This window comes from Trachymyrmex septentrionalis, unplaced genomic scaffold, assembly GCF_001594115.1.
Source record: "Trachymyrmex septentrionalis isolate Tsep2-gDNA-1 unplaced genomic scaffold, Tsep1.0 scaffold206, whole genome shotgun sequence".
NCBI lineage: Eukaryota > Metazoa > Arthropoda > Insecta > Hymenoptera > Formicidae > Trachymyrmex > Trachymyrmex septentrionalis.
This window is the reverse complement of record NW_017305244.1, coordinates 106,972-133,181: the sequence shown is the minus strand read 5'-3', so window position 1 is coordinate 133,181 and position 26,210 is coordinate 106,972. Positions and strand designations below refer to the sequence as shown.

Below are 26,210 nucleotides of genomic sequence, written 5' to 3'. Positions count from 1 at the left end.
CCGGTATTTACAGTCGGTTCTTATATTTAAGACCGTCTTAAATTCGATCTTAAGATATCTTGAACCAATCAGAAAGCCGCATTAGCGTCTTAAGACATTATTTCAGACGGTCTTGAAATAAGAACCGACTATGAATACCAGACTTACATCGAGTTTCGAGTTCACTTTTATTGTGACCGCTTGAGTTTTATCTCCTTCTTATTAGGGGCTCCGTACAATAAATAAAATAGGAAATAGAGAACAGAGAATATTAAGAATTTCAACCTATCAGAAATCATGTATTGTGGAATACACAGTTTCTGATAGAAATTAGAATGATGAAATTCTGATTGAAATTCTTATTCTCTATTCTCTGTTCCTTTATTATGCGGAGTCCCTTACTCCGTGTAAATAGATATAGAAGAAAGCCCCAAAAAGTAAAGGAAAATAGGAGAAAACGTTTGGTTCTAAGCAAACGGAACTGATTATATATACTAGCATAAAAAGTGGAAAACGCTCAAGATGGTTGCCATGACATACATTTGTATAATTTCGAGCTGAAGTTGTTACACCACATGTCCGGTAATGGCACTCTTTACAATATTTATTAATAATTAATTGTTTTGTTGCTCAAGATCTTTTTTCTGTTAAAACTGTCGCATAAACGTCAAAAAAAGTGGACGCTTAAGATGGCTGTCATGACGTACATCCGTCCGTGGATTTAGCTACCTTCACTATTGATACATTCCCTCCTGTTAATACATTTCCCCCACTATTGATACATTCCCTGCCGTAGCACAGACTTTTGAAAACGCATAACGTATAGTGCATAAGAATCAACTAATCAGAATTTTTCCTTTTCTCCCATTGCATGGAAAAGAAGAATTTCGATTAGTTGATTCCTTTATGTACTATGTATTGTGCGTTATGCAAGAGTTTGTGCAGCCATTACTCTTTACTCTTTGGAAAGCCCCCTATTACAAGATAGGCGCCTAATATGAGATAGCGGCGTTTTTGCTAAACTAATAAACGCTATCTATTGGTTCCACCAGGAATTTATTGCTCTTGGATTGAAAACTATTTAGTAGAAAATTCATTATTAGATTATGCCTGAAATCACTGTAAAACAAGATTTTAGAATTTAGATGTTCTCAAGTTTCATTGAGATGAGCATAACCTTGTTTATTTAAAAGTTATGCACCGCATAACTTTTATATATAATAGAAAGCACCCGTGGAAGCTTCAAGAATATTAACTTTATTTATTATTTAATAAATAAATATTTGGCAATAAATTCTTCATGTAGTGATATAGTAAGGTCGTATTAGTAGAAAATACAGGATAGGTTGAATTGTTTAATTACAGAAATTAGATTTGTTAATCGTAAAACCATAAAACGTGGAAATCGTAATATGAGATACCCACGGTATTTCTAATACAATATGAAATAACATATGCTCCTATGTCATAGTGAAAATTAATAAATTAATTAATAAAATTAATTAAAAATTATTATTAATAAAATTTATAATAAAAAGGACGACCGGAATGAATGTCGAGTGCCTATATCTGCGATGCTTGATTCCAATTACTTAAAGACGAGTTCTGAGTATAATCTATCGCATGCTCATTTTGCGTACATGCTGGCTGTGTTTATATTTTAGAAACATTAAATAAAGTTTTTTAATTGCAATACTAATATATTTTGCGTTTTATTATCGATTTCTCGGGGCATCTCATATTAGGAGCACAATTTTTTGACTTTGCGATTTACTCATTTTTACATTTCTTTACTTTTAGAAAAAAAATAGAATTTGAATTAAATTTTATATTAATAATATAATGTTATCTTAAAGCTTCTTAAAGCTTATTAAATTTTCTTCAAAATGATCTATTATTTTTTAAAATTCTGCTTATAGACTTATAGCATTTACCCAAAATGAACTCGGTATCTCATAATAGAGACCTTTCCTCTATAATCAAAGAGAAGCCTGAGATCGGCCACGGATTTAGCTATACTTTATTTGAAGCTCTATGTCTACAAAATGTGGACGTTGAACTACGTAGCCAATGTCTATGATCCGATCGGTAATGTCCATGATTTTTTGGTTGTATTCTTCGCTATATCCGAATTTCGGTTCCGCTAGATAGACAGAGACGAACAATCAATCTGTCGGCGCTTGTTCTATTATTGAGCAGAAAAACTCGCGACGGACTGGTGACGCACATTGATGACGAAAGGTTTGCTGCTCAATTCAATAACTTTTGAAACCATGGTAGTAGCAATATGAAAATTGATTACATAGTCTAATACATTTTTAAAAATATATTTTTTAATAAATATTATAATAAAGAAAAACTAAAGTATTTGTATTCATGAGAATCATAAAAATAATAATAATAGTGAAATTTTATTCAATTTTTATTTTAAGGTTTTTATAATTAACGTACTTAATAGTATTTTTTTCATAATAACACTATTATTATATTAAATATTCAACATTTAAAAGAAGTTTTTATAAGATTATATTAAAAGAATGATGGAAAAATCTTTTTATTAATGATAATATGTGTGAATAAGTTATAAAATAAGATTTGTTGGGAATATAAAGAATATTAGAGCGAATTCGTGAGAAGTGTTATACGGACTACGCGAACTTGTCGGCTCATCTCGTGCACACGCGGACAATAAGTGACGAAGGAGAACCTGCCGGTAGGGCATGGATACGCTCCTAGCGGCGAACAAAAATAATAAACATAAATACAGTTCGTCGATAATCAATCGGCCGTGACTCGCATTCCGATGATCTACCGAGTGCTATAATTGGTTTGGACAAGCAACTATCCAACAAGATTGATTTTGACGAATTAATGGTAAAAATGTTATCAAAAGGTTTTTGGCAAATACTTTTACGAGATTATAATAAACCTAAATCTGAATAAACATATAATGTTATTAAAAACTTAAAAGTAAAAATTAAAAATAATCAAAATATGAAGTATTTAAAAGAATGTAAAATTTATTTAATTTATAAGCATTGAACTTAAATATTATAAGCATTCATTTTTATGATCCTCATAAAGGCTATAATAAAAGAATTTTAGAAATACTCGTATATGTGTTCTCTATTGGGACTTCCGTTTCCGGTATGATAGGATAAAGTGAACGATTTGTGAGTGGGCAGAACGAAGGGTGAAAGTGGAGAGAGAGAAGGGGGGGAGAGGGGGAGGGAGAGTCGTACATCATACACCAAAGCTTATGTATTACTTATGTCTACAATTTAAGTCTCTAAGTAAGTGTTACGACAATTCTTGTTCTCAAATACTAAGGAATAGCGGGTCGGTTCGAGATACAGAGGTATGGATAGGTTGAGTCTGTTTGAAAGAGATAAAGCGTAGACGAGAGAAGGTAGAGGAAGAGAGAAAGAGAGGGAGAGAGGGGGAGGGAGAGGAGAGAGAGAGGGAGAGGGAGAGGAGAGAGAGAGAGAGAAAGAGAGAGAGAGAGATGGATAGAATTAGAAAGCTGGCTAAGGATAGACGTAGAAGTATATGTGAGTATAGTGAAGTTTTTAAAAAGTATTAAGAAGTATAGTGAAGTTTTTAAAAAGAAAAAGTGAGGGGAAAAGAGGAGAAATGGAAAACGAGAAGATAGAGAAGGTTTTTAGGAGGTGTAAGAAGACGATAAGATCGCCGGTTAAAATGGGAGAGGATGGAGGAATGAAGGAGATATTCAAAGAGATGAGGGAGGAAATAAAGGAAGGGGAATTAAAAAAGGAGTTAAGAAAGGAGTTAAGAAAGAAATAAGAGAAGCTGAGGGGCAAAAGGAGATGAGAAAAGAAGTAGAGAAGATAAAAGAGGAGTTGAAGGAGGGAAAGGAAAGATGGAAAAAAGAAAAGAAGGAGATGATGAAAGACGTTGAGAAGATAAAGACGTTGGAAAGAGAATTCGGTAAAGTGAAGGGGCAGAAGGAAATCATTGAAAAGAGGAGGAGGTGAAAAAAAGAGATGATGATGAGATAGGAAGTGGAGAAGGGAATGAAAGATGGATAGAAAGGATAAGAAGATTGGAGAGAAGGAATGAATGGAGGGACAGAGAGAAAAGAAAAAGAAATATTATTATAAAAGGGTTAAATATAAGAGAAAAGGAAATAGAGAATAAGGTTAAAGAAATAATGGGAAGAATAGAAGTGAGGGCGAATATAGAGAAGATAAGGAAGAAAATAAAAACAGGAGAGCGGGTGGAATAGTGGTGGTAACATTGGGGAGTTTAGAAAATAAGAGAAATATAATAAGAAATAAATGGAAGCTGAAGAGAAGGGATATGTGGATTGAGGAAGATTTCACTTGGTAAGAAAGGAAGATGAGATGGATGATGAGACATACGGTTATAAAGGAGGGGAGAAAAGCAAGGATGGGACGGGGGAGGGAGTATGGATTGAAGGAGAATGGTGGAAATGAGATGAAGAGAGGGAAGAACTAAGGGATGGTAGAGAAAAGAAATGGGACGAAAAGGAAAAATTTATGATGGTGAAAAGAACAAATAAAAAGAGAGAGCAAGGAAGGGAGGAGAGGAACAGGGGGGATAGGAAGGGAGATGGGCAAGAGGGATAAGGGATAGGGATGAGAAAAGAGGGAGAGAAGATAAAGAGGAGTTTAGGGGAGAGGACAGAGAAAGGAGAGAGATGAAAATAGGGAGCAGAGGACTAAAGGAAAAAGAGGAAAGGGGAGGGGGGAGGAAATGGGAAAAAAGGTGGGGAAGAGAAAAGATAGCTTTTTGGAATGTGGCAGGGATTAGAAATAAGAATAAAGGGACTTTTGAATAAGTTTAACAAGATGGGATGCCATGGTGTTAATGGAAACATGGGTGAAGGAGAAGGGATTATGTAAGAGAGAGAGACTACCATGGATATATATAGAGGATGCAGGCCGCAAAAAAGAGAAACATAAAAGGAAGGGCAATGGAGGTGATGGGTATTAAAAGGGATTTGTATGAGGGCGAGAAGGAGAAGAAAGAAGTTGAGAGGATGATGATGGGAAGATAAAAGTGGGTAGAAATAGGATAAAGATGGTGGGGTGTATGTTAACATGGATATGAAGAGAAAGTTGGAGGATCTAACGGAATGGATGGAGGAAAAAGAAAAGGGAGTAAAAACAGTGATAGGAGGAGATTTTAATACAAGAACAGGAAGAGATGGAGGAAGAATAAGAGAAATGAATGAGGGAGAGGAGGAAAAAAAAGATCAATAGACAGAAAGAAAAACAGGGACGGAAGTAAATTAGTAGAATTTATAAGAGAGAAGGGATCAATTTTTTAAATGCGAATGTAAAAGGAGATGAAAAAGGAAATTAGACATATACAGGGGAAAGGGGGGACTCAGTGATTAACTATATATTGGTAGATGAGATGAGGGAGGAGATATATTATATGAAAATAGAGGATGCAATAGATGCGGATCATCATCCATTGGTAGTCTCAGTGAAGAGAGGTAGGAATAGGAGAAGAGGAGAGGGAAGAGAAGGGAAAGGAGCATGTAGGGGAGTATCGGATGAGGGAAGTAAGAGATATTTAGAGAAATGTTAGGGAGAATGGAATGGAGGGAAGGGAATGTTCATGAGAGCCTGAAGAAAGTGGAAGAGAGAATAAGAGAGGTATTGGAAAACAGAAGAAGAGAGAGGAAAGGAAATGAAGAGAAGAGGCTGGTGGGATATAGAATGTAGAGAAAAGAAGTCAGAGGTGAAAAGGGTATTAAGGGAGTGGAGAAAAGGTAATAGGGGGAGGAGAGGAGTACAGGAAAGAAAAAAGAGAATATAAGGAGTTATGTGAAGCTAACAAAAAAAAGGAGGTGAGAAAGTGAAGTGGAGGGAGCGAAGAATGAGGGACAAGTTTAAGAAACAGTAAATAGGGAAAGGAAGAAATGGAAGGAGATAAATAAGGGGATAGAGATAAGAGAGTGGGAGGAATATTTCAAAGAGTTGGGGAGGGGATGGAAAAGAGAGGGGTAAGGGGAAAAAGAGAAAGGAGGAGGCAGGAGATAGAAAAAGAGTTGAGTAAGGAGAAAGTAAGAAAGATGATTAGGAAATTAAAAGATGGAAAGGCAATGGAAATGGGCGGGATTTTGAACGAAAGTGTGAAAGTATGGGAAAGAGGATCTGGAGGATATAATGAAGTATGGAAAGGGGAGGATGGGATTCCAGAGTAACGGAAGGAGGGAATGGTAGTCGGTAATGAAAAAAGGGTAGGCAAAGGAGATAAGGAACTATAGGGGGGAGGAATATTGATAATGCCGACATTGTATAAGACGGCGTTGATGAAAAGATTAAGAGAGAAAGTAAGGGAGGGAGAAGGGAAGGGGTTAATTCCATTGAATCAAGCGGGCTTTAGAAAAGGGATGGAAACGCTGGATAATATATACAGAGTGCGTCATCAAAATCTGGACAAATTTCTTAAATTTTCCGCTATATTGTGCCTCCGCTAGAGATTGTTGTTGGCGTTCGAGAAAGCCTGATGCTTCTAGTAAACAATCACATCTTCAAAATGGCTGCAATGTTGAAACCAAATGCGGAGTATAATCGAAGAGCCGCGATCATCGAAGGCCTTCGCGCTGGACGCTCAGCAAGGAAATAATTCGGTTCTTTGGATACCCGAGACCAACAGTTTATGACGTTGTGGCAAAATATACGACTTTAGAACAGTCCAACGAAGGTTTCAGTATGCCAAGATTCACTCGAAAGAACGCACTGCGAGGAGTCTTGCAGTCGTTGAAAGGGCTAAAACGCTGATTTCGGATGACCCAAGGCAATTGTTGCGAAAATTAGCATCGATTATTGGTGTAAGCGAGCCAATGCGTCGAATTGCCGAGGAAGACCTTCGATACAAATCGTACACATTAAAGATATGACAGATGCTCTCTGAGGCTGCCAGGACAAGCCAAGTTGCTCGTTGTAATCTGCTATTGTATTCTTTGAAAAACGAAGTGCCTGGACGAATCAGGTTCTTTTCTGACGAAAAAATTTTTACTGTTGTTGATGTCAAAATCAACTGGAGGAATGACCGATGGCTCGCCTACAATCCCGAGAATGTCCTTGTTTGTTGTCAGAACGATATTTCCGGTCAATATTCATGTGCTCGGTGTTGTGTCCAGTGAGAGTGATGTCATGTTACCACACGTTTCTTTAAAAAACGGAAAACTGCCACAAAAGAAATGTATTTGTCCATTCTGATGGATGTAGTGAAGCCGTGGATGAAAAATGTGACGTCCGGAAGGTCGTATGTTTTTCAGCAGGATGACTCATACGAATCATTTGATTCAAAATTAACTCTCAGACAACATCGATATGTTTGGTCCAAGGAATTCTGGCCTCTCAACAGCCCAGATTTAAATCTCTTGGACTAGTACTCATATGGAGCATAGTTGAATGGGTCACAAACAACATCCCAATGTGACATCCCAATGTGACGTCATTAAGGACCGCCATTGAGGCAGCATTCATCGGCATGGACAGTGCTACATTACAGCGTGCGTGCGAACGCTTCAGACCAAGAGGCGGCGGCAATGATGGGACAGGTATAGAGGATTGGAAAAAAGATTTGGCAATGATTGGAAGAAAAGAATATTTGACGCGTTGATATGGACCATGGTGATTTATGGGGTGGAAATCTGGGGCTGGAAAAAGAGGGAGAAGTTGTAAGATAGATATTTGATACATATTTAACAGAATGTAATAATACGTCATAAGATGGCGTACCGTAGTGTAGAATCGATCGTCATCATAACATTAAAATCATATAAACGAACAATTTTAAACAAGTTTCTGTGTGCGCGGTTTATTATCTGAATCTAAGAATAAATAAATTAATGTATCATATTAGACCGTAATGTGAACACACAACAATCAAGAAATAAAGACGCTATTATTTCAGTCAAGTTTGGATCTTTGATACTGAAACAATTCTGTTCGAGTAAAACAAATTTAACTAAATTAAATAGTTAAAAATAATCTAAATTAAATAGTATTAAATCAAAGGTAAGTAATTCTTATTTTGTAACATACTATTTGAATATACTGAACACAGTTGAATGTATGTAACTGCTTTACAATAACAATAAATGCATATCTAATTTTCTTCTATTGGTTATATATTTAAATAATTTTTATATAATACCATGAATAAAAGAAACGACCATATTATTTCTTCGAGACATAAAAGACGATTAACACAAGAAGAAACGGAAAAAGATTACTTGTTACTAGAATCATTAAGCAATTATAACTTATTTTGGATCATCGGCAAAATTTGCAAAAAAATGCTGAATTAAAAATGAAGATGATCAATCATTAGTTTCAGTATCACCTTCTCTTAATAATAATCAGGAGCATATCAATCTGCCAAACTATAATGATGAACAAGAATTTTTATTGGATGAAGTATATGACTCATCAGAAGTGGTCGCAGATAACGAAGATTTTGTTGATACTGGAGAACAAGAAGGAATGCAACCGTTATCGTTTGACTCTGATGATTCAAGTGACGATGCAAATGATATGAATATTGAATATTGTTCCAGAATCATCGTTAATTTAAATGTATTCTCGGGAATGACAAGTAAACAGCTCATCGATACCGAGTCATCACCGTTCAAAACATGAGTATATCTCGCTCCTGTTATCACGCTATCTATTTCAAATGGCTCGCGACTCCCCTTGCGCGACACCCGAAAAGCTGACTATCGCGCACACGTTCCGCGTGCGAATGTTTAGTTCGCTGCCCGATCCCGATCAATACGGATCATCTACCGATATTCGTTCTCAACGAATCTTATCCCGAACATTATATTGCGAACCAAACCGAATTGTCATCGCGTATCACCGCTGTATTGTATCACGTAACGTTACGCGTACCGCGAGGGAAAATCATGCCATCTCTCGATGAACTGATGAGTATACAAAAACAGATGGGCGCTATATCTCGCACACTCACTAATTTTAATAAGCTGGGACAGGCCAAGATAACACGCGGCACCGTTTAGCAACCCTCAAGGAGACCTTTATCAGATGCCAAGAGCTGGATTGTAAAATCACGCTAGCTGCGGACAAGAAATTAAAGGCAAACTATGAATACTTTACCTAGAACTACTTATTGACGTGTGAGAACTTACTACGAAGCTGCCACACTACATGGCTAAGGTACTGGACTGTCACGAGGTCCGAGAATCCCGTCCTACTGCACATGATGTAAGTGATCTTAATAACTCGTTCCGGTCATCGTCGCATCTTCCGAGGATCAACTTGCCGACCTTCGACGGGAGTTTTGATAAATGGGAAAAGCGATAAATTTAAATCGATGATCCATGATGATCAGAGTTTAATGAATGTCGAGTGCATGCATTATTTGTGTTCCTGTGTAAAAGGAAATAACGCCCTAGACCAACCAATGATAATTTCACTATCGCGTGGAATATTCTCGTTTCCCGATACGACAATAAACGTCACCTTATTACGATACATTTACAATCGCTTTTCAACTTACTGTCGCTCATGACAAAAACCTCCCATGGTCTTCGTCCTCTTCGCGATCAAACCAAAAAAGCGATACGAGTTCTGAGCAATCTCAGTTGGGCTACCGAACATTGGGATGATTAGCTTGTTTTTTTAGTGTCACAAAAACTCGATAAGTCATCGCGAAAAGTTTGGGAATTTAAACTCGGCGATACCGTAGATTACTCGCATTATCGCGAACTTGATCAATTTCTTGCATCGCGCATTCGCGCGCTCGACGCGATTGCACCCGTGAACGCAAGAGAGAAGTCACAGACGACCTCCAAAAAGAAAATTTTTGCCTTGCATATCGTGTCTATCGTTCTTATGTTCATTATGCAAAGCGAACCATCTATTGTATCAATGTTCTACGTTCCTAAAGCAAACTCCATGCCAACGTTTTGAATTTATTAAAAAAAACCAGAAACGCTGTGTAAACTGTTTCAGTGCGAAGCATTCTGTGAAAGATTATACAAATTCTCGCGCGTGTCGACAGTGCAGTAAACGACAGCACACGTTGCTATGTTTTGATAATTCCGTTCAGCCTGTCGACACTAAGCTACCGTTGACGTCCGCACCCACGAGTAGCGAGAGTGTCACCGCCGTCGCTACGCACTTATTATCGAAAACCGTAGCGTCGAGCTCCAAAATATTACTCGCGACAGCACGCATGTGAGTATATTCATAAACGTTTTATCACTGTTCGCGCCCTCAGAGATCTGTCTCTACGTTTATCTCCGAATCGCTTGCTCAACGCCTACGCCTTTCAAGAATTAATCGCTCTGTTTCCATTATCGGCATCAGCGAAATGCAATTCGTCGTGCGTCACGCTGCTCAAATTACGATTACTCCGGCATCTCGTTTTACGTCATCAGACATATGTTGACGATTGCGCTTTCGGTGCACACGATCAAATTATTGCTCGTCAAACACGCGATCAATTGATAGAGTTACTAAAGAAAGGAGGCTTTCGCCTTCAAAAATGGGCAAGCAACACTCCGAATCTCAATTAATGACGCTCGCGTCATTGCGACACGAATTCTGGATTCTCTGGGCCCGCGCCACCGTTCAATCCGTTTTTTATAAGTGTATACCATGCACGCGTGAACGCGCCGATGTGCCCGTCGAACTCATGGCTGCGAGAGTCAATCGCACCGCTCATGCCTTTGTTCATACCGGCGTCGATTACGCCTGTCCTTATCGCTGTCCGAATGACTCGCGGTCGAGGACATTAATCGCAAAAGACCTATATCGATTTATTCGTATGCCTCACGACCAAAGTTCTGCATTTAGAGCTCGTCAGCGATTATACCTCTTCTACTTTTATAGCAGCGTATCAACGATTTGTTCCTCGCCGAGGATTACCGACGTCCGATAACGGAATCATGTTTCACGGCGCCGATCGCGAATTGTCCGATGCACATGTAGAAGCAATTCGCGATTCCAACTTTCACAACCGATTCGCTACCGATGGAACTGTGTGGCCTTCCTATCCCCTACGACACCGCACTTTGGCGGCCTGTGAGAGGCCGGCGTTAAAAGTCAAGCATCATTTAAAACGATGCATCGGTCTCCACACGTTAACTTTTGAAGAGATGTTTACGCTCCTCTGTAAAATCGAAACGTGCCTTAATTCGCACCCGATCGCTCCGTTTCCGATAATCTCGACGACTATCACGTTCTGACCCCCGGTCATTTTTTGGCCGAACCAAGCGTGCTTGACTTAAATGAAAACCGACTTTTGCGTTGGCAAATGGTTCAACATATAATCGAAGGTTTTTGGAGGTCTTGGTCCAATGATTACTTGTACACCCTTCAACAATGCCCAAAATGGCGCGTTGTCCAGCGACTGACTAAGGTTGACCAAATCGTCCTCGTGCGTAACCCTCTGGCGAGCCAATGGGAACTTGGCCGGATTATGGCATGACGATTTAACTCGCGTCGTAACTGTGAAAACAGGTTGTTCCGAGAACAAGGGACCGATTGTGAAACTTTGTTTTCTACTCGTCACAATCAATACCGAAGAATCTAAAGATTCCGTCACGGCGGGCGGAGTTTCCGTTAAACGTACCTAATGTTATCGTTGTCACGAACTTTAAGTTTTGATTGTATTGCGTCACGATCTTTGTATTCTGTATCAAATCATTTTCGTCGTTATACTATTATTGTATCTTGCTTTGATGCGAATTATTTCGAATGCCTGCATTCGAGGTGGGCGCTATGTTCCGGAATCATCGTTAATTTAAATGTATTCTCGGAGATGGCAAGTAAACAGCTCATCGATACCGAGCCGTCACCGTTCAAAACATGAGTATATCTCGCTCCTGTTTTAATCACGCTATCTATTTCAAATGGCTCGCGACACCCGAAAAGCTGACTATCGCGCACATGTTCCGAGTGCGAATGTTCAGTTCGCTGCCCGATCCCGGATCAATACGGATCATCGATATTCGTTCTTAGCGAATCTTATCCCGAACATTACTTGCAAATCAAACCGAATTGTCATCGCATAACATCGCTGTATTGTGTCACGAACGTTACGCGTACCGCGAGGGCATTCAGTGCGCGGGAAACCTACCTCTTACCTGAGTTTCCGATGAGATTTGCCGGTCTCGTTGCTGCTCGCTGTACGCATTCCTTTTAACTACTGCGAGAAATTCTTCAACGTCGTACACAAGTGCGGATCACTTGTGCACGCATCTAACGGAACACCTCAATTATCGGATTTATTAAGAGTATTGTCTACCGCTTTAAGAACAAGTCTTAATATTGTAATAATCTTAATAAAGTTTAAATTATTACAACAAAGAGAATCGTCGTTATTACACGTCGCCTTGGCGAGCTTCCATAAAAGATGACACCAGCATTACAAACACAAAACAAATATATAGACAATGAAAATAAAAGTATGGATAACGAATTGTTGCGCAATCTTCAAATTTGGTCTTTTGAATTTAAAATTAATCACAATCCAATTAATGCTCTTATGGAAATTCTGAGGCATGCTTTTCACTATTCAAAACTTTAACGAAAGACGCAAGAACGCTTCTAAAAACACCAAAGAAAACTGCTGAAATAGTTGCATTATCGGGAGGATCGTATTATCACTTTGATCTATCGAACACTTTGAAAATACTTCTGCTGCGTATGAAGATATCCGAAATAAATTTATTAATTGACATAGATAGCTTGCCATTATTCAGATCATCGCCAAGTAATTTCTGGCCAATATTAGACCAGACGATTAAAGTATTAGACGATATTTTAAATCAAGTGCATATAGTCGGATTGTTTTATGGTCAAAAGAAATCAAATAATTCCAATTTTTACAACAATTTATGAAAGAATTAATTAGTATAGAGAGAATATCATTCAGACTTGTTTAACTGTGATATTAAAGTTAATATTAAAGCTATTAAAGTTAATATTAGCTATTATTTGCTCCAGCAAAATCTTTTATAATATATCTTAAAGGACATAATAGTTACAAAATAGTTAGTAAAAAATAGTTAGTAAAAAATAGTAAGTAATTTTTATTAAAATGAAGATTTTGTAATTAGACCTTTATTCCGCCCATCCCCTCAATTACAATATTCGAAGTACGAAAAGTATTACATTAGAACGATAATTACAAAAGCTCTATAACAAAGTGAATATATATTACATCAAATAATCAGTAAACTTTTTAACCGTATAGTTTCTTTGTATTTGATTGGAGAACTTATTTATGAATTTTGGGTTTACTTAATATTTGCTCGTTTCGGACAATAAGGCAACATTTTTTGATCAATAAATCGCTCGCTGAAAATACAGCATAAACTCAAAATCGGAAGTTGATACGAAAATTCGAAATTTTATTAAAAAAAGAGGAGGTTTTTTATAACTTTTTTATTTCAATATTCTATAAATCAAAAGTTTTTTGAAAACAGGCCGCCATGTTCATTTTCCGAGGCATTAACAAATTGGTACTCTAGAATTACAAGCAATTATTTTTCATTGTACGGCCTAGTATAAATTTCAAATCCAATTTTAATAAACGACTGTTATATTTTGTGCACTAAGGATAACATATCGCACTTATTTTCTAGAATCAAATTGTAATCTGTTTTACATGTATGTTCGTTTTGAACTCGCATCTTCAATAACATATGAGTTACTTTTCATAATAATATATTATATTAAATTTAAATAATATATACACTTTATGTATGTTTACTTTGAATTGATACCTTCAATATATCAGTTACTTGTCATGGTAATATATATTGTTAGATAATAATTTAAATTTTTAAAGGTTGAAATTTTTGAGGATACACTTTATAAATATATGTATGTTCACTTTGAACTGGCACCTTTATTAATATATTAGTTATTATATTTGTCATGCCAATATATCATCAGATAATCATTAAAATTTTTAAAGGTTTAAATTTTCGAGGATACACTTATATGTATGTTCACTTTGAACTGACAACTTTGATAACATATCAATTATTTGGTAATATATTATCAGATAATCATTTAAATTTTTAAAAGTTTAAATTTTTCAGGATACACTTGATGTATGTTTATTTTGAACTGACACCTTTAATAATATATTAGTTACTTGTCATGGTAATATATTGACCATACGTTACATATTTATTTTAATTGTAACAGAATGAATTCTTAATATTCTATGAATACACTTACAATAAAGAATGAGCCCCTCCATTGCTCATTCTCGTGAGAAAGCAGCCATATCTTTTTCGTCTCTTTGATTTTAACACGACCTTTAATATTTATTTTGATTGCAACAGAATGAGTTTTTAACATTGTATGAATATACTTTTTTTTTGTTTGCGGGGAGGAGAAAAATCTTCATATAGATCTTCATACTCCCGAAAGAGAATCTAACCTGATGAGGGGAAGACACCCAGGAACTGGTTTCCTGATTGTGTAGGATTCGATGAGTCTGCGTCCCTCCTATGAGGAAGGACAGCAGATATCATTGCCTACCTGCTAAAAAACTCCCCCTATTCAGCACCTCCCCAAGACCACATTGGGCACATCTCGGAACCGCCCGGCATTTCAGGGTGCACCCAAGTCGAATATACTCTCATCTCCAGGTCCGCTATACTATTTAAAGCTAGAATCCTATCCTATATTATATTATAAACACTAAATCGTAAACATGTACATTATATATACATTTTTAAACATGGTGTCGTCAGACTCCAAAGAGGTCCGAGCTAAAAGAGCCCTTTGCCTCTGTAGAGCTTGACGCTCCCACTCGGTCCGCTCCTTCTTGCGCATGACGGCCTTGCAGAAATCTGCGAAGGCTGTCCAACACGCAGCGGAGCACATAGCCGCCCTGACAATGGAGCCGTATGTCCTGTCAAGGACATCGAGCCCCGTTCAAAAAGCGTCTTCTCTGCGATTCAAGACGGGCAAAACAACAGCGTGTGTTCGCCGTATCCGCAGTTGCATGACAATGCGCACAAATCGATGACGCGTTACGCTGTATCTTAAAAAGGTAGGTCTCAAAGCACTCATGACGAGCACCGTTAAAATCTAGATCATACGGATTGTATGTATGTACTAAAAATGAAGAATTGGCTCTTCCACCTATTCTCGTGAGAACGCAACCACATTTTCTTCGTCTTTTCGACTTTAATACGATCTTTGATATAGAGATTTATTTCTTAATGATACTCTGAAATATCATAAAGTTCTTCGACTATGATAAGAAATTTTTATTATTCATAGTAATATGTATATCGTATATACATAGGGCAAGCCAGAACTTTATTGCACTCATTTTAATGCAGCGCTTACGACAGCCTTCATATAGTGTCAGAGCACCCGATGTATTATTTTCGCACTTACGGCAACCCTTATACTCGTACAGCGCCAAAGCAGACGATTAATTCTTTTAGTATTCTGAAAATAAAATTTAATTATAAACTTCAATAATTTATTAAGGTTCACGTAAATGTACTAGAAGAATTCCGTTATATTCTCAGAAAGTGTCATTATATGTAAAAATTATTTCCAAACTTACTTAATCTGATCCAAGAACAATATGTATGTTTCTTGTGCTCCTTTAGACCATTTTTTTTGAGAACTTGTGAATCATTAGAGTAACACCATTCCGATTTTTTGCTCTCAACATGCACGTGTAGTGACCACGATTCATTTTTTCGCTCTCGTGAAATATAGCACTTATTACCTTGTACTTTTTTTTATTAATCGTGACAGTATTCGTCGGTACGGCGTTAATCCGATAATTTTTTTAGAAGCACCGTTTAGAAAAGTATATAAATTGAGTTGTATTACTAAGACGGATAAAGTCGATTCGATTATGGTTTTTTTTCAGAACGGTACCCTTACACTCGTTACAATTACCATTTATCGTTTCGAAAATTTTAAATCAATCAAAGTTTGCAGAGTGACACCTTTTTTCCTTTTTAATGTCGACTATATAGGTAATATTAACAAACAACTCTTTTCCAGCGTAGTTACATTGTAATTACATCTGGCATTTGAACAAGATGTTACGTGCTCCAAATCGAGTTCTAATACATCATTTATTTCGGAATACGTCGACATTTGAGCCGTGAAAAATTCTGAAACATTCTTTTGTATTCGTTCTTCGAAGCGTTCTCCGACAGATTTTTTAACCGATAGAATATTGCAACACTTACGCTCAGCATACGCGCAGATAGCATCAGTCAATGCGTTCGATACTTTGTTTTTCGGTACGTATTTGTTATCTGATACGTATACAATGAAACGCACATTGCAATATTACATTAGTGTAACACGAAACATGATCGTCATTGCAGAGAGGTATATTTTCTATGTAACTATACTTTCTGGTTCCTCGCAATTATAATTCTGTACATCATCAATGATATTAGGTATGGCCCATCTCGACAGTCGTGAATTTTCACAACCTTTTTCTCGGACGAATTGATTTGTGGTAGCTGAGCTTTGAACACAGATCTCAATCGATTATATTTTACAATGCTCCCGAGATTGCTTTAACGGATGCCGGATTGAAATTTATCAAATGTAGGCCTTCTAGTGTGCTCACTCATGATAAACCTACATACTTGTAGACTTGACCATCATTGAACACACTCGTTCCTAGATCCATCATTGCATTTTTACACGTTAATTTTACACATAATTCCTTGACTTTCGTGTACAGTTATTCCATAACTGAAAGACAATGGAAATTGTTTCCGATGTACCATTTTGTGGAATACTTCGAATTTAATACCTACTTTCGTTCTTTGTTATCCGAAATAACTATTTTAATGGAATTAATACGATTTCCATCAACAGAGCGATTAACTGCAATTACATTGCATATCGTTTCATTGACAAGTTACATCAATGTTTCGTCAAATCATCACTTTAGCGCCAATTTTAATCGCTATTACTCTTTCAATACTAGCTGTTTTCGAAACTTTATCATCTTTGTCTTCCAAAATTTTGTATACTTTTTTTTTCATTACTGGAGCACAATCGATATCATCTTCTGCTATCAGTAGAATTTCATCGCCGTCAATTTTATCGAGCATTGCCGTGTTCAAAACCTTACACAACACATGTGGGTAATAAACACATTATACGAGGTGTGATCAAAAAGTAAGGTGACTTTTTGAATTTTGCGCGCTTTGTACACTCTAATTTAAAAAATTTTTTGTTGTTGTGTTGGTACACTCGTCACGATCATATGTTCACAGTTTTGACTATATAGTATGTGTTGTTTTTATGTGAGAGACATAAAGGTTAGACTCGTGTTTGCGTGCTCGGCGATTTTTTGCTTTTGAAAATAATGGAGCAGAGAGTTTGTATTAATTTTTGTGTAAAAAATGGTATTAAGTGTTCAAAAACTTTTGAAATGTTGACAGTGGCGTACGGTAAGTCAACTTTGAGCAAAAAAAATGTTTATAAATGGTATAAGTTATTCCAAGAGGGCCGAGAAAATGTTAACGATGAACCTCGCTCTGGACGCCCCAGCACGTCAAAAACCGACGAAAATGTTCAGGAAGTGAAAGAAATTGTGTTGAAAAATCGTCGAATCACGATTAGAGAAATAGCTGATGATCTTAACATATCGTTTGGCTCATGCCAATCAATTTTAACGGATGTTTTGGGTATGACACGTGTGTCAGCGAAATTCGTTCCAAAACTGCGTTCCAAAACGTCGTTACTAGTGAGTAGTTTTTTGGCCAAAAACAATACTATCATCATGCCTCAGCCACCGTATTCACCAGACTTGGCCCCCTGCGACTTTTTCCTCTTCCCAAAATTGAAAAGGCCCATGAAAGGACGAAGATTTGCGACGATTGAGGAGATTAAGGCTGCATCGCTGGAGGAGCTCAAGGCAATACCCAAAAGTGCATTTCAGAAGTGTTTTGACGACTGGAAAAAGCGCTGGCACAAGTGCATTGTATCAGAGGGGGATTATTTTGAAGGGGATAACATAATTTTGGATGAATAAATGAATATTTTTGTATAAAAATGAAAAGTCACCTTACTTTTTGATCACACCTCGTATCAACCGGTAATTGATTCATGTAAGTGCAAAGTTTATTCAATCTTTCGTCGCAATTACTTCCTTTGAAATGGATTTTTCTCGACTGAAGAACATTGATGTCAGAATCCGTTATCGAACCTATTCGTATTCTAGAAAGTACATCACGATATGTGTTGTCGCATCTTTTTTGCATATTAATCAAAAGTTTGTTGTAGTTGAACAATCTTCACAAATTAGATCCACCCATGGTACCTAAATACTTCTGAATTTTTGATCGAGATCATTTTAACGAACAGAATTCTTTTACAGGGGAAAACTGCAACAAGTCTCCAAACAGAAGAATGTGTTTTCTGCCAAAGAAAATACGACCATCTGTCGTATCAAAGATTTCACATAATCGTGGATTGATAAACATAAGTGTCACATTCGAAATCATGGATACTTTATCGATTATAAACAATTCAACAGTCTTTAATTTGTCTCTAAAAGTTTTCAAGACCATGTCTGACAAATGCGTATACTTTGCCGTAGATTCATGGGTGACGGGTAGCTGAAACATTCTATGGATTGTCAAGCCATTGAAATTGAATACCCCTGGGAGTAGATATGGCAGTCGTTTTTTTCAAATATATTCTGATCCAACGTTTCAATAAGAAAACTTTTTCCCTGTACCACCCTTGCCACTTACATACAGTCACAGAATCTGATTTTTATTTTATAAAACTTGGCATACTCTATCGAAGACTTTTCTGATCTTCGTTCAATCGCGATATCATTTGAGATAAATCAAAAATCGGGACGTCAATATTACCAGAATCTACCAGATCTTTCATCGCGTCGTCAGTTTCTATCGGATTGCAATCCAGTTCACTGTCATCGGATTTGTCTCTGTCTGCTGTTTTCAGATCATTTTCGCGCTTCTAGATTAATTCAGCAACGCGCTCAAAAGTTGTCTGTATTTCTTCGAGCCTTTCATGATATTTCATCGCCTTCGTCAAAGCAGACGCTGAATTCTTAAAGGCATCCGTGTAAATCTCGTATGCACCTTTGAGTTTACTTAAATCTCTCCACGGTTTAAATAGAAGAAGCAGCAAGTAAAAGTATTTTTCGGATTTAGTTTTTACATTAAATCGATAATGATTAATTAAATAACCCTTCGTTGGTTTTTTAAAATAAACCCAATACAAGCTTCGACTTCGTCATTTTTTGGCATCTCTCTCGTAATTTCCCAAAATCTGGTAAAATCGTATAAATTCAATGATTCTAATCATTTAGGTCTGCTTAGATAGTAATCATCGATGAGCAACGGACAATAAATATTCATAGAATTTTCATCGAGAGCTTTAATTTCATTAAATGTTTTAACTTTTCTATTTCTCATCTCATTAACGTCAATTCATTTGACAATGTTTATCACTGTCTCTACCATACAAGGGATTCCCTAGCAGTGTGTCCGCAGCTTCTAAAGCACCGCATTTTCTGTTATTCAATGAACGCATCGCAAAATTCCACAGTTTCGATGCCAAGGGCATTATTGGAATCTATCATTGCAAAATCTATATTGCATTTCTCCGACTTTGTCGTTTTTGTTAAGTATGAGTTTAAAAACTCTGATTTTTCTCCAATAAATTGTATGTCCATATTCCCTCCCAGGCTAACTTGATAATCGGATTATAATCATTGATAAACCTTTCGGACTTCTTGCGAGGAAGATCATACAACCTGTTCTTACTGAGTAAAGTTTTTCGACCCACTATCGAAGTGATGATATCTCTTAAAACGAAATTGTCAGTAACTGGCCGAAGAAAATCGAACTGACACTTTTGATAAATATTTGTTTTGGTTTTTTTCGAATGCAATACAAGTTATGTTTATGATTCTGATCACTTATCACCTGTTTCGTACAACGTTGGCGAAACATTTTCATCTGGAATTTCGCACGTCACGTATTTTCGAATAAACGCAACGTCTTTATCCGGCGATGTTCCTAGCATTGAAGTATCTTTTATCCATATCATACAATCCATGTACTGGATGCCTCTACTTTGATATTCCAGTTGGCAGAAGTAATGAATGATCTCTCCTATTGGGTTATTGGACAAACAAATAAAATCAATCATGGCTTTAAATTTTATACACATGAATCTAGACGTACTCATAGGATCGTATGCCATTAGTTCGCTGATGCCCACACACACACAATTTATCAGGATTCATCTCGTAAATATTCACTTAAATCGGACCATTTCCATTCACTAGAATTCAAAGTTAAAAACCAAATCAAAGTTAAAAACGTCGCCGAACCGTAATGCAGAGTCATGCATTTGACATTATTGGACGGTTGTTACCAAAATTAGTCCGTATTCCTCAGTTTTGCAAAAATACTCATTAAATTCGATTTCAATTGTCCGTCTTTCAATTCATTCAAGTATCTAGCAGTGTATCTCTCTCGTGGGTTAGCAACCGTCATAGTATAATAGATACCATTTTTCAATTGTCGGTAGTTAGTGTCATTGAGAAGGAAGAACAGGTACTGTAGATTCAATCTGAATCTACTGTATTTCGACATCAATCGCGTTCTGACAAATAAATAATCCGGCAATGCAAAGTTTCTGTATCTTTCCGTTGTCCAATGACACACTTAGGATATAAATCAGGGAAACACATGACATCCAGATATTTATAACGATTATTCATTCGAACATCTTCAATTTTCAACATTTAATAAAGCTTGAATGCAGATTCGTTATCGATTCTTTTCGCGTGTATTGAGTATACTGATCATTAGTATCCGAATCTTTAGTGATTTGCGTGAGGAAAGTTTAATGTTTTAAAACGGCTTAATCATTATTATCTTTGTTATGCTGTACAGTGTTCTCAACCATCTCGTCACCATTTCATCACTGTCGCTTTCATCATCGATGATCCATCCGATATTCTGTTTCTTGCAACTTACCATTTATAAGATCGTCAGAAGACGTTGGAAGACGAATTTCCGAATAGTGGGGATTATGGTCTTTCAACCATTGTAAAGCCTTATACACTTTATTAATATCCACTAAATTTTCCCAAACAACTTTAGACCTTTTGGATTTTATACCTTGAACGAGGATATGCAACTCATGATTCAAATTTATAGGATCTTCCGGAGGACATACCTTATCCAATGTTTCTTGTGAAGGTAGAGGCAAATAAAATGTTCTATCTTTTACTTTGCGGATCATTTGTCTGTGCAGCATATGTTTCGAAACACAATCCATCGTTTGCACTTGGAAGTTGCTCACTCTCTTGATTAACATTTTTTCGTAATCATTGAAATCCGATAAAACATCTGGTAATGGTTTTACGGCAAGATTATTCAAAATGTAACCAGAAGAAAACACGCCTCTGTGAAACTTGCTCAAACAAAGCTTACAAATGAATCCAGTATTGGTGTTCTGTTACGTAGGCCATCAGGTCTTTCCAAAAGGTCCATCCACTGTTTTTCTCCATTTCTCAAGCTTAGAAGTCTCTACTCACATAATTTTTCGCATGAGATACAAGGGAGACGTGATAGATCCAACAATCGCTTTTTCATTACTTTAAACGCTTCGTAATCTCGCGAGAAAATCTTTTCCTCGTCCAAACTAACATCCGTTAAATTTCTTGGATAACATCTTGCTTTATTTTTTAAATCATTGAAAATTTCAAGCAATTTATCCATATTGACGAATCTTAAAGCTGAAAACAACTGACGAAACTTTTAATAATTACCTATCAATTTGTAGACATTTCTTTGAATATTTTTCACGAAAGGAAAATGAGGCGATAAAGTGTTTATCGCTGTAAATATCGTTGTATGACTTGCAAAGATTAGGATTTGCATAGCATTCCGGAGGATGTCCTAATCTGGTACTCGCATGTGAAACGGAACAATTTCTGAGTAGCGCCATGAATTTAGCACTTATTATCTTCTTCAAAGTATCTCCTTCGAACTGTTCCAAAAATTCAACAAATTTTTCCATGGAAATATCACTTATGTGACATTTATTCTCATCACAGTGCTACATTTTAATTTTTTTACCATTGTTATCCATTAACGGTAAAATATTAATCATTGCTTGAGGAGAGTATTGTCCCGCTATAAGTGGTTGCTCAAACTTTTTCCTTTGCTTGTAAGTTTCATAAAAGTACGCTTCGGAAAACGAAGTATGTTTGGATGAGTCACAAAGAGCTCTAATTCGATCGCATTTTAAATATTTCAAAGTCTTACATTCATTGAATCGCAATAGCGCAGCTTCAGCAACATTCTTCAAAAATACGAAAACACTTTTCTTGTAGCACTAATATACGATTTTTTTGCTAGTACGCACCACTTGATCATCTGTTCGGCTTCCAATCGAGCACATACCGGCGGTTTATTAATTTTCTTCAACATCAGTCGAATATATAATATAACTTTGAGCGTTCTGGAAAGTTGAAACACTTTTGCCAAGACCGAACAATATTGAATTTTTCCTTCAATGTCTTGATTATCTTTCATCTTTGATGACTTGACAATAGACTTATCGCCACGTTTTACGTTGCACTTTTTGTTGTACAATTTTTTTAAGTTAGGATGTTTTTGTCTGAATTTTCGTTGGCGATCTCTTTCACAGGCAGCATTTTTCAAATAATATTTTCTTTTAATGTACCGTTTACTTTCTAAATCTTTTTTGCATCACGCATTTTGTGACGTTTCGTTCAGGAACTTTTTCGTACTGATCACGCGCCCTCTGACATTTTCTTTCAGAATTCATAACATATTTTCCTCTGTGAAAAAAAGCATCTTTTCATACGTTTCGAACGCTGTTCTTCAGTTTCCTCGCTACTTGCAAATTTTTTTCTCAGTGCATCCGTCTCTCGTCTTTTTAACGTCTCCAACGGCAATAGCGTTAATGGAGCAGTTGAATTGTACGGAAAATGACTTATTGTTTGTCTTGCAAATGTTGCGGACAAATAAGGTCTTAGCGAAGATCGATCATATGTCACGATGCAAGGATTTATGCCGAACAGAATCGATGTAGCAATCGCAACCGCCATAGGACCACAATTATAACCGTCGCCTTTCGACTGAATTTCAAAAAATACTATTGGATTGTTCTGAAAGTCATGAAAGAGAAATAATCTGTCCACAAAAACTCGAATTTCTCCATTCAAATTTTGTATATTAGCATTATAGCTACCTTCATGAGAATCATATATAATAACAGTTTTTGTGTCGTAATGGCAAGCAACCCATTATTCGCCACCAAAATCACTGTGCAGTATTTGTAAATGCTTCTTCTTCGAATTATCGAGTGGAACAATCCGATCGAGAAATATTGTTAACCATACAGGCCGAGATACATAATCAGAATTTCTTTCGAGTAGCGCATGGAAATTATCTATCATCGTTTCCGTCAACCATTCTTCGGAAGCTAAAATATTTTTTTCCGTATTACCATAATAGAACTTGTGACACTGACGATCCATTTTCAATTGGCGTTTGGGGCAGCCTTATAGTGATGAAGTATCAAACCAGATTTTTTCAATTAGATGCCTACGGCAAGCCAAAGTTCTGCGCTATTGCAGCCAAAAACGCTATAATAGTGAATAATTTTAGTTTGAGCGCGTAATAGGCCTAAAACAAAATTAATTTTTGTAATTGTAGGCGCCTATGGCAGCCAAAATACGGTGCTACTAGCAGCTGATGCTTTCATTCAGCGCTTATATGGCAACTTTTATACAGCGCCTGAGCAGCCGATAAATTTTTTTTAATTTTTCGGATCTGTAAAATAAGAAAGTTATATAAATACGTTAAAAAATAAATAGATTAATAATTTAAAACCATTTTGTGCAAATTTCTTTGCAACAATAGCAAGCATACAGTTTAAAATTATTTTAGTAAACATATACAGAGATTTAAAATTATTGCAATAATTAAAAAATATTAGTGGAAAGTACACTTATGAAGAATTAAAATTACATGCTTCTTTTGTACAGTAGTCTTTAAATCGTCAAGTAATCACATCAACACATTAGAATAGAATTTGATTACAAAATAAGTCATCAATTCAGTCTATCTCTTAAAAATTGTTGCTGTTATCCATTCTACAAATACCGGTGTACAAGTATGAAATGCGGATTTGAGAAAACAGATGGCGCATCAATGCAATATGTGGTAAAGATTTGACTGTTATGCCATTTTGAAGTGCCATCAACAAGTGTCAGACGCGCACGAGTGATAAATTGAAAAAGTGTTTGCATAGTGTTGCGTTGCTGTGTTCGATATATCGAAATTTATACCAAACAAAGAGCATTCGCGGACAGCATTTTTTGTTTTCATTTGAAGAAAACTGCTGCTGAATCATATCGATTACTTCGAGAAGCTTATGATGAACATGCTCCATCGCAAGATACGTGTGAACGATGGTTTCGGCATTTTAAAAGTGGTGACTTCGATGTTGCAGACAAGGAACATGGAAAACCGCCAAAAAGGTACAAAGATGTGGAATTGCAAGCATTGTTGGACGAAGATCATTCACAAACACAAAAACAACTCGCAGAGCAATTGAGCGTTAGTCAACAAGCTGTTTTCAATCGCCTACGAGAGATGGGAAAGATTCAGAAGATGGGTACCGCATGAGTTGGACGGCAGGCAGATGGAGAGGCGCAAAAACACATGTGAAATTTTGCTTGCACGATACAAAAGGAAGTCGTTTTTGCATCGTATCGTTAGTGGGGATAAAAAGTGGATTTATTTTGAGAATCCCAAACGCAAAAAATCATGGGTAGACTCAGGCGCACCATCCACATCGACCGCAAGACCGAATCGCTTTGGCAGATAGACGATGTTCTGTATTTGGTGGGACCAGAAGGGTGTGGTCTATTATGAGCTGTTAAAACCTGTGAAACGGTTAATGCTGGACACTACCAACAACAATTGATCGATTTGAACCGTTCGCTGCTTGAAAAAAGACCAGAATACCAAAAGAGACAACACAAAGTCATTTTTCTTCATGACAATGCTCCATCACATACGGCAAAACCGGTTCGCGACACGTTGGAAGCACTCAGCTGGGAAGTTCTACTCCATGCGGCTTACTCACCAGGCTTGGCTCCTTCCGATTACCACTTGTTTGCATCGATGGGTCACGCACTTGCTGAGCAGCGCTTTGGTTTGTACGAAGATGTAAAAAATGGCTCGATGAATGGTTCGCGGCAAAGGTGGAAGATTTTTACTGGCGTGGTATCCACAAATTGCCCGAAAGATGGGAAAAATGTGTAACTAGCAATGGAGCATACTTTGAATAAAGCTCTTTTTATCATTCTTCCGAATTTAACGTGTTTTTTTTAAATCCTCATTTCATACTTGTACACCTGGTAAATCTTATTTATTTATAAACTAATGTCAAATATTGCAAGGAATTAATTTATGTAAAAAAACTATAATCGAAGAATTGAAGATCGATCTAATATTTTTAAATAGAAACACCTTAATTTTTTCAAAAAGTTATAAAGATAGGATCTCACTAAATATTCATCTTTTGATAATCTTACCTCAATATTTTTATACACAAAATGACAACCTCCATTTGAAAAATCAAACTAAAATGTCTATCTTTATTCTCCCTTTCCAATCAAACAATTTTTGTTCGGAACACTTTTCTATAAAATGCTTTATATTTTCGAGATATTTATTAAGTACAAATTTTATTTATCAAATAAGTATTTCTTTACAAGCAAAATTTATAAATAGAGGATTTACTTATAGAATAAATAGCAAGAATTTTTAAAATACTGCATTGATGATTTAAGAGACTGTATTGCTAAAAGCAAACTTCCTACAATATTTTAATTAGCTTTTTACATATGCAATTAAATTTTCTTTATATTAAAAAATTTTATTTGAAAGTGTGCTACAAAACAAACATATATAAAATAAATTGTTCGTTTAGAAGCTAGTTTGTTTATTTACACTTCATTCTACTTTTAGTCCTTGCTTCTAAATAACTGAACCATATCCTACATATAATCCTTATTTGTTCCTTAACGGAAGCTAATTTCATAAAGCTGTATGCATTACGCGAGATGGGGCACTGATGTGATTCATTTATAATAAATCACTAACGTCATACGTCCACGTGACGTTAGTGACATAT

At 36.4% G+C, this 26,210-nt stretch overlaps 1 protein-coding gene and 1 long non-coding RNA gene across 2 annotated transcripts; both read left to right on the top strand.

The window, feature by feature from the left end:
• Positions 1-1,376: 1,376 nt before the first annotated feature.
• Positions 1,377-12,337, top strand: LOC108747948. The gene is made up of 3 exons (XR_001939283.1): positions 1,377-1,449; positions 3,536-3,544; positions 12,327-12,337. It is a non-coding gene; the product is annotated as an uncharacterized LOC108747948 (long non-coding RNA).
• A 4,924-nt stretch (positions 12,338-17,261) lies between these two features.
• Positions 17,262-18,017, top strand: LOC108747949 (putative uncharacterized protein FLJ37770). Its single transcript, XM_018485851.1, has one exon. The coding sequence runs from the start codon at positions 17,344-17,346 to the stop codon at positions 18,010-18,012; it is 669 nt and encodes a 222-aa protein (XP_018341353.1). The 5' UTR covers positions 17,262-17,343; the 3' UTR covers positions 18,013-18,017.
• The last annotated feature ends 8,193 nt before the right edge of the window (positions 18,018-26,210 follow it).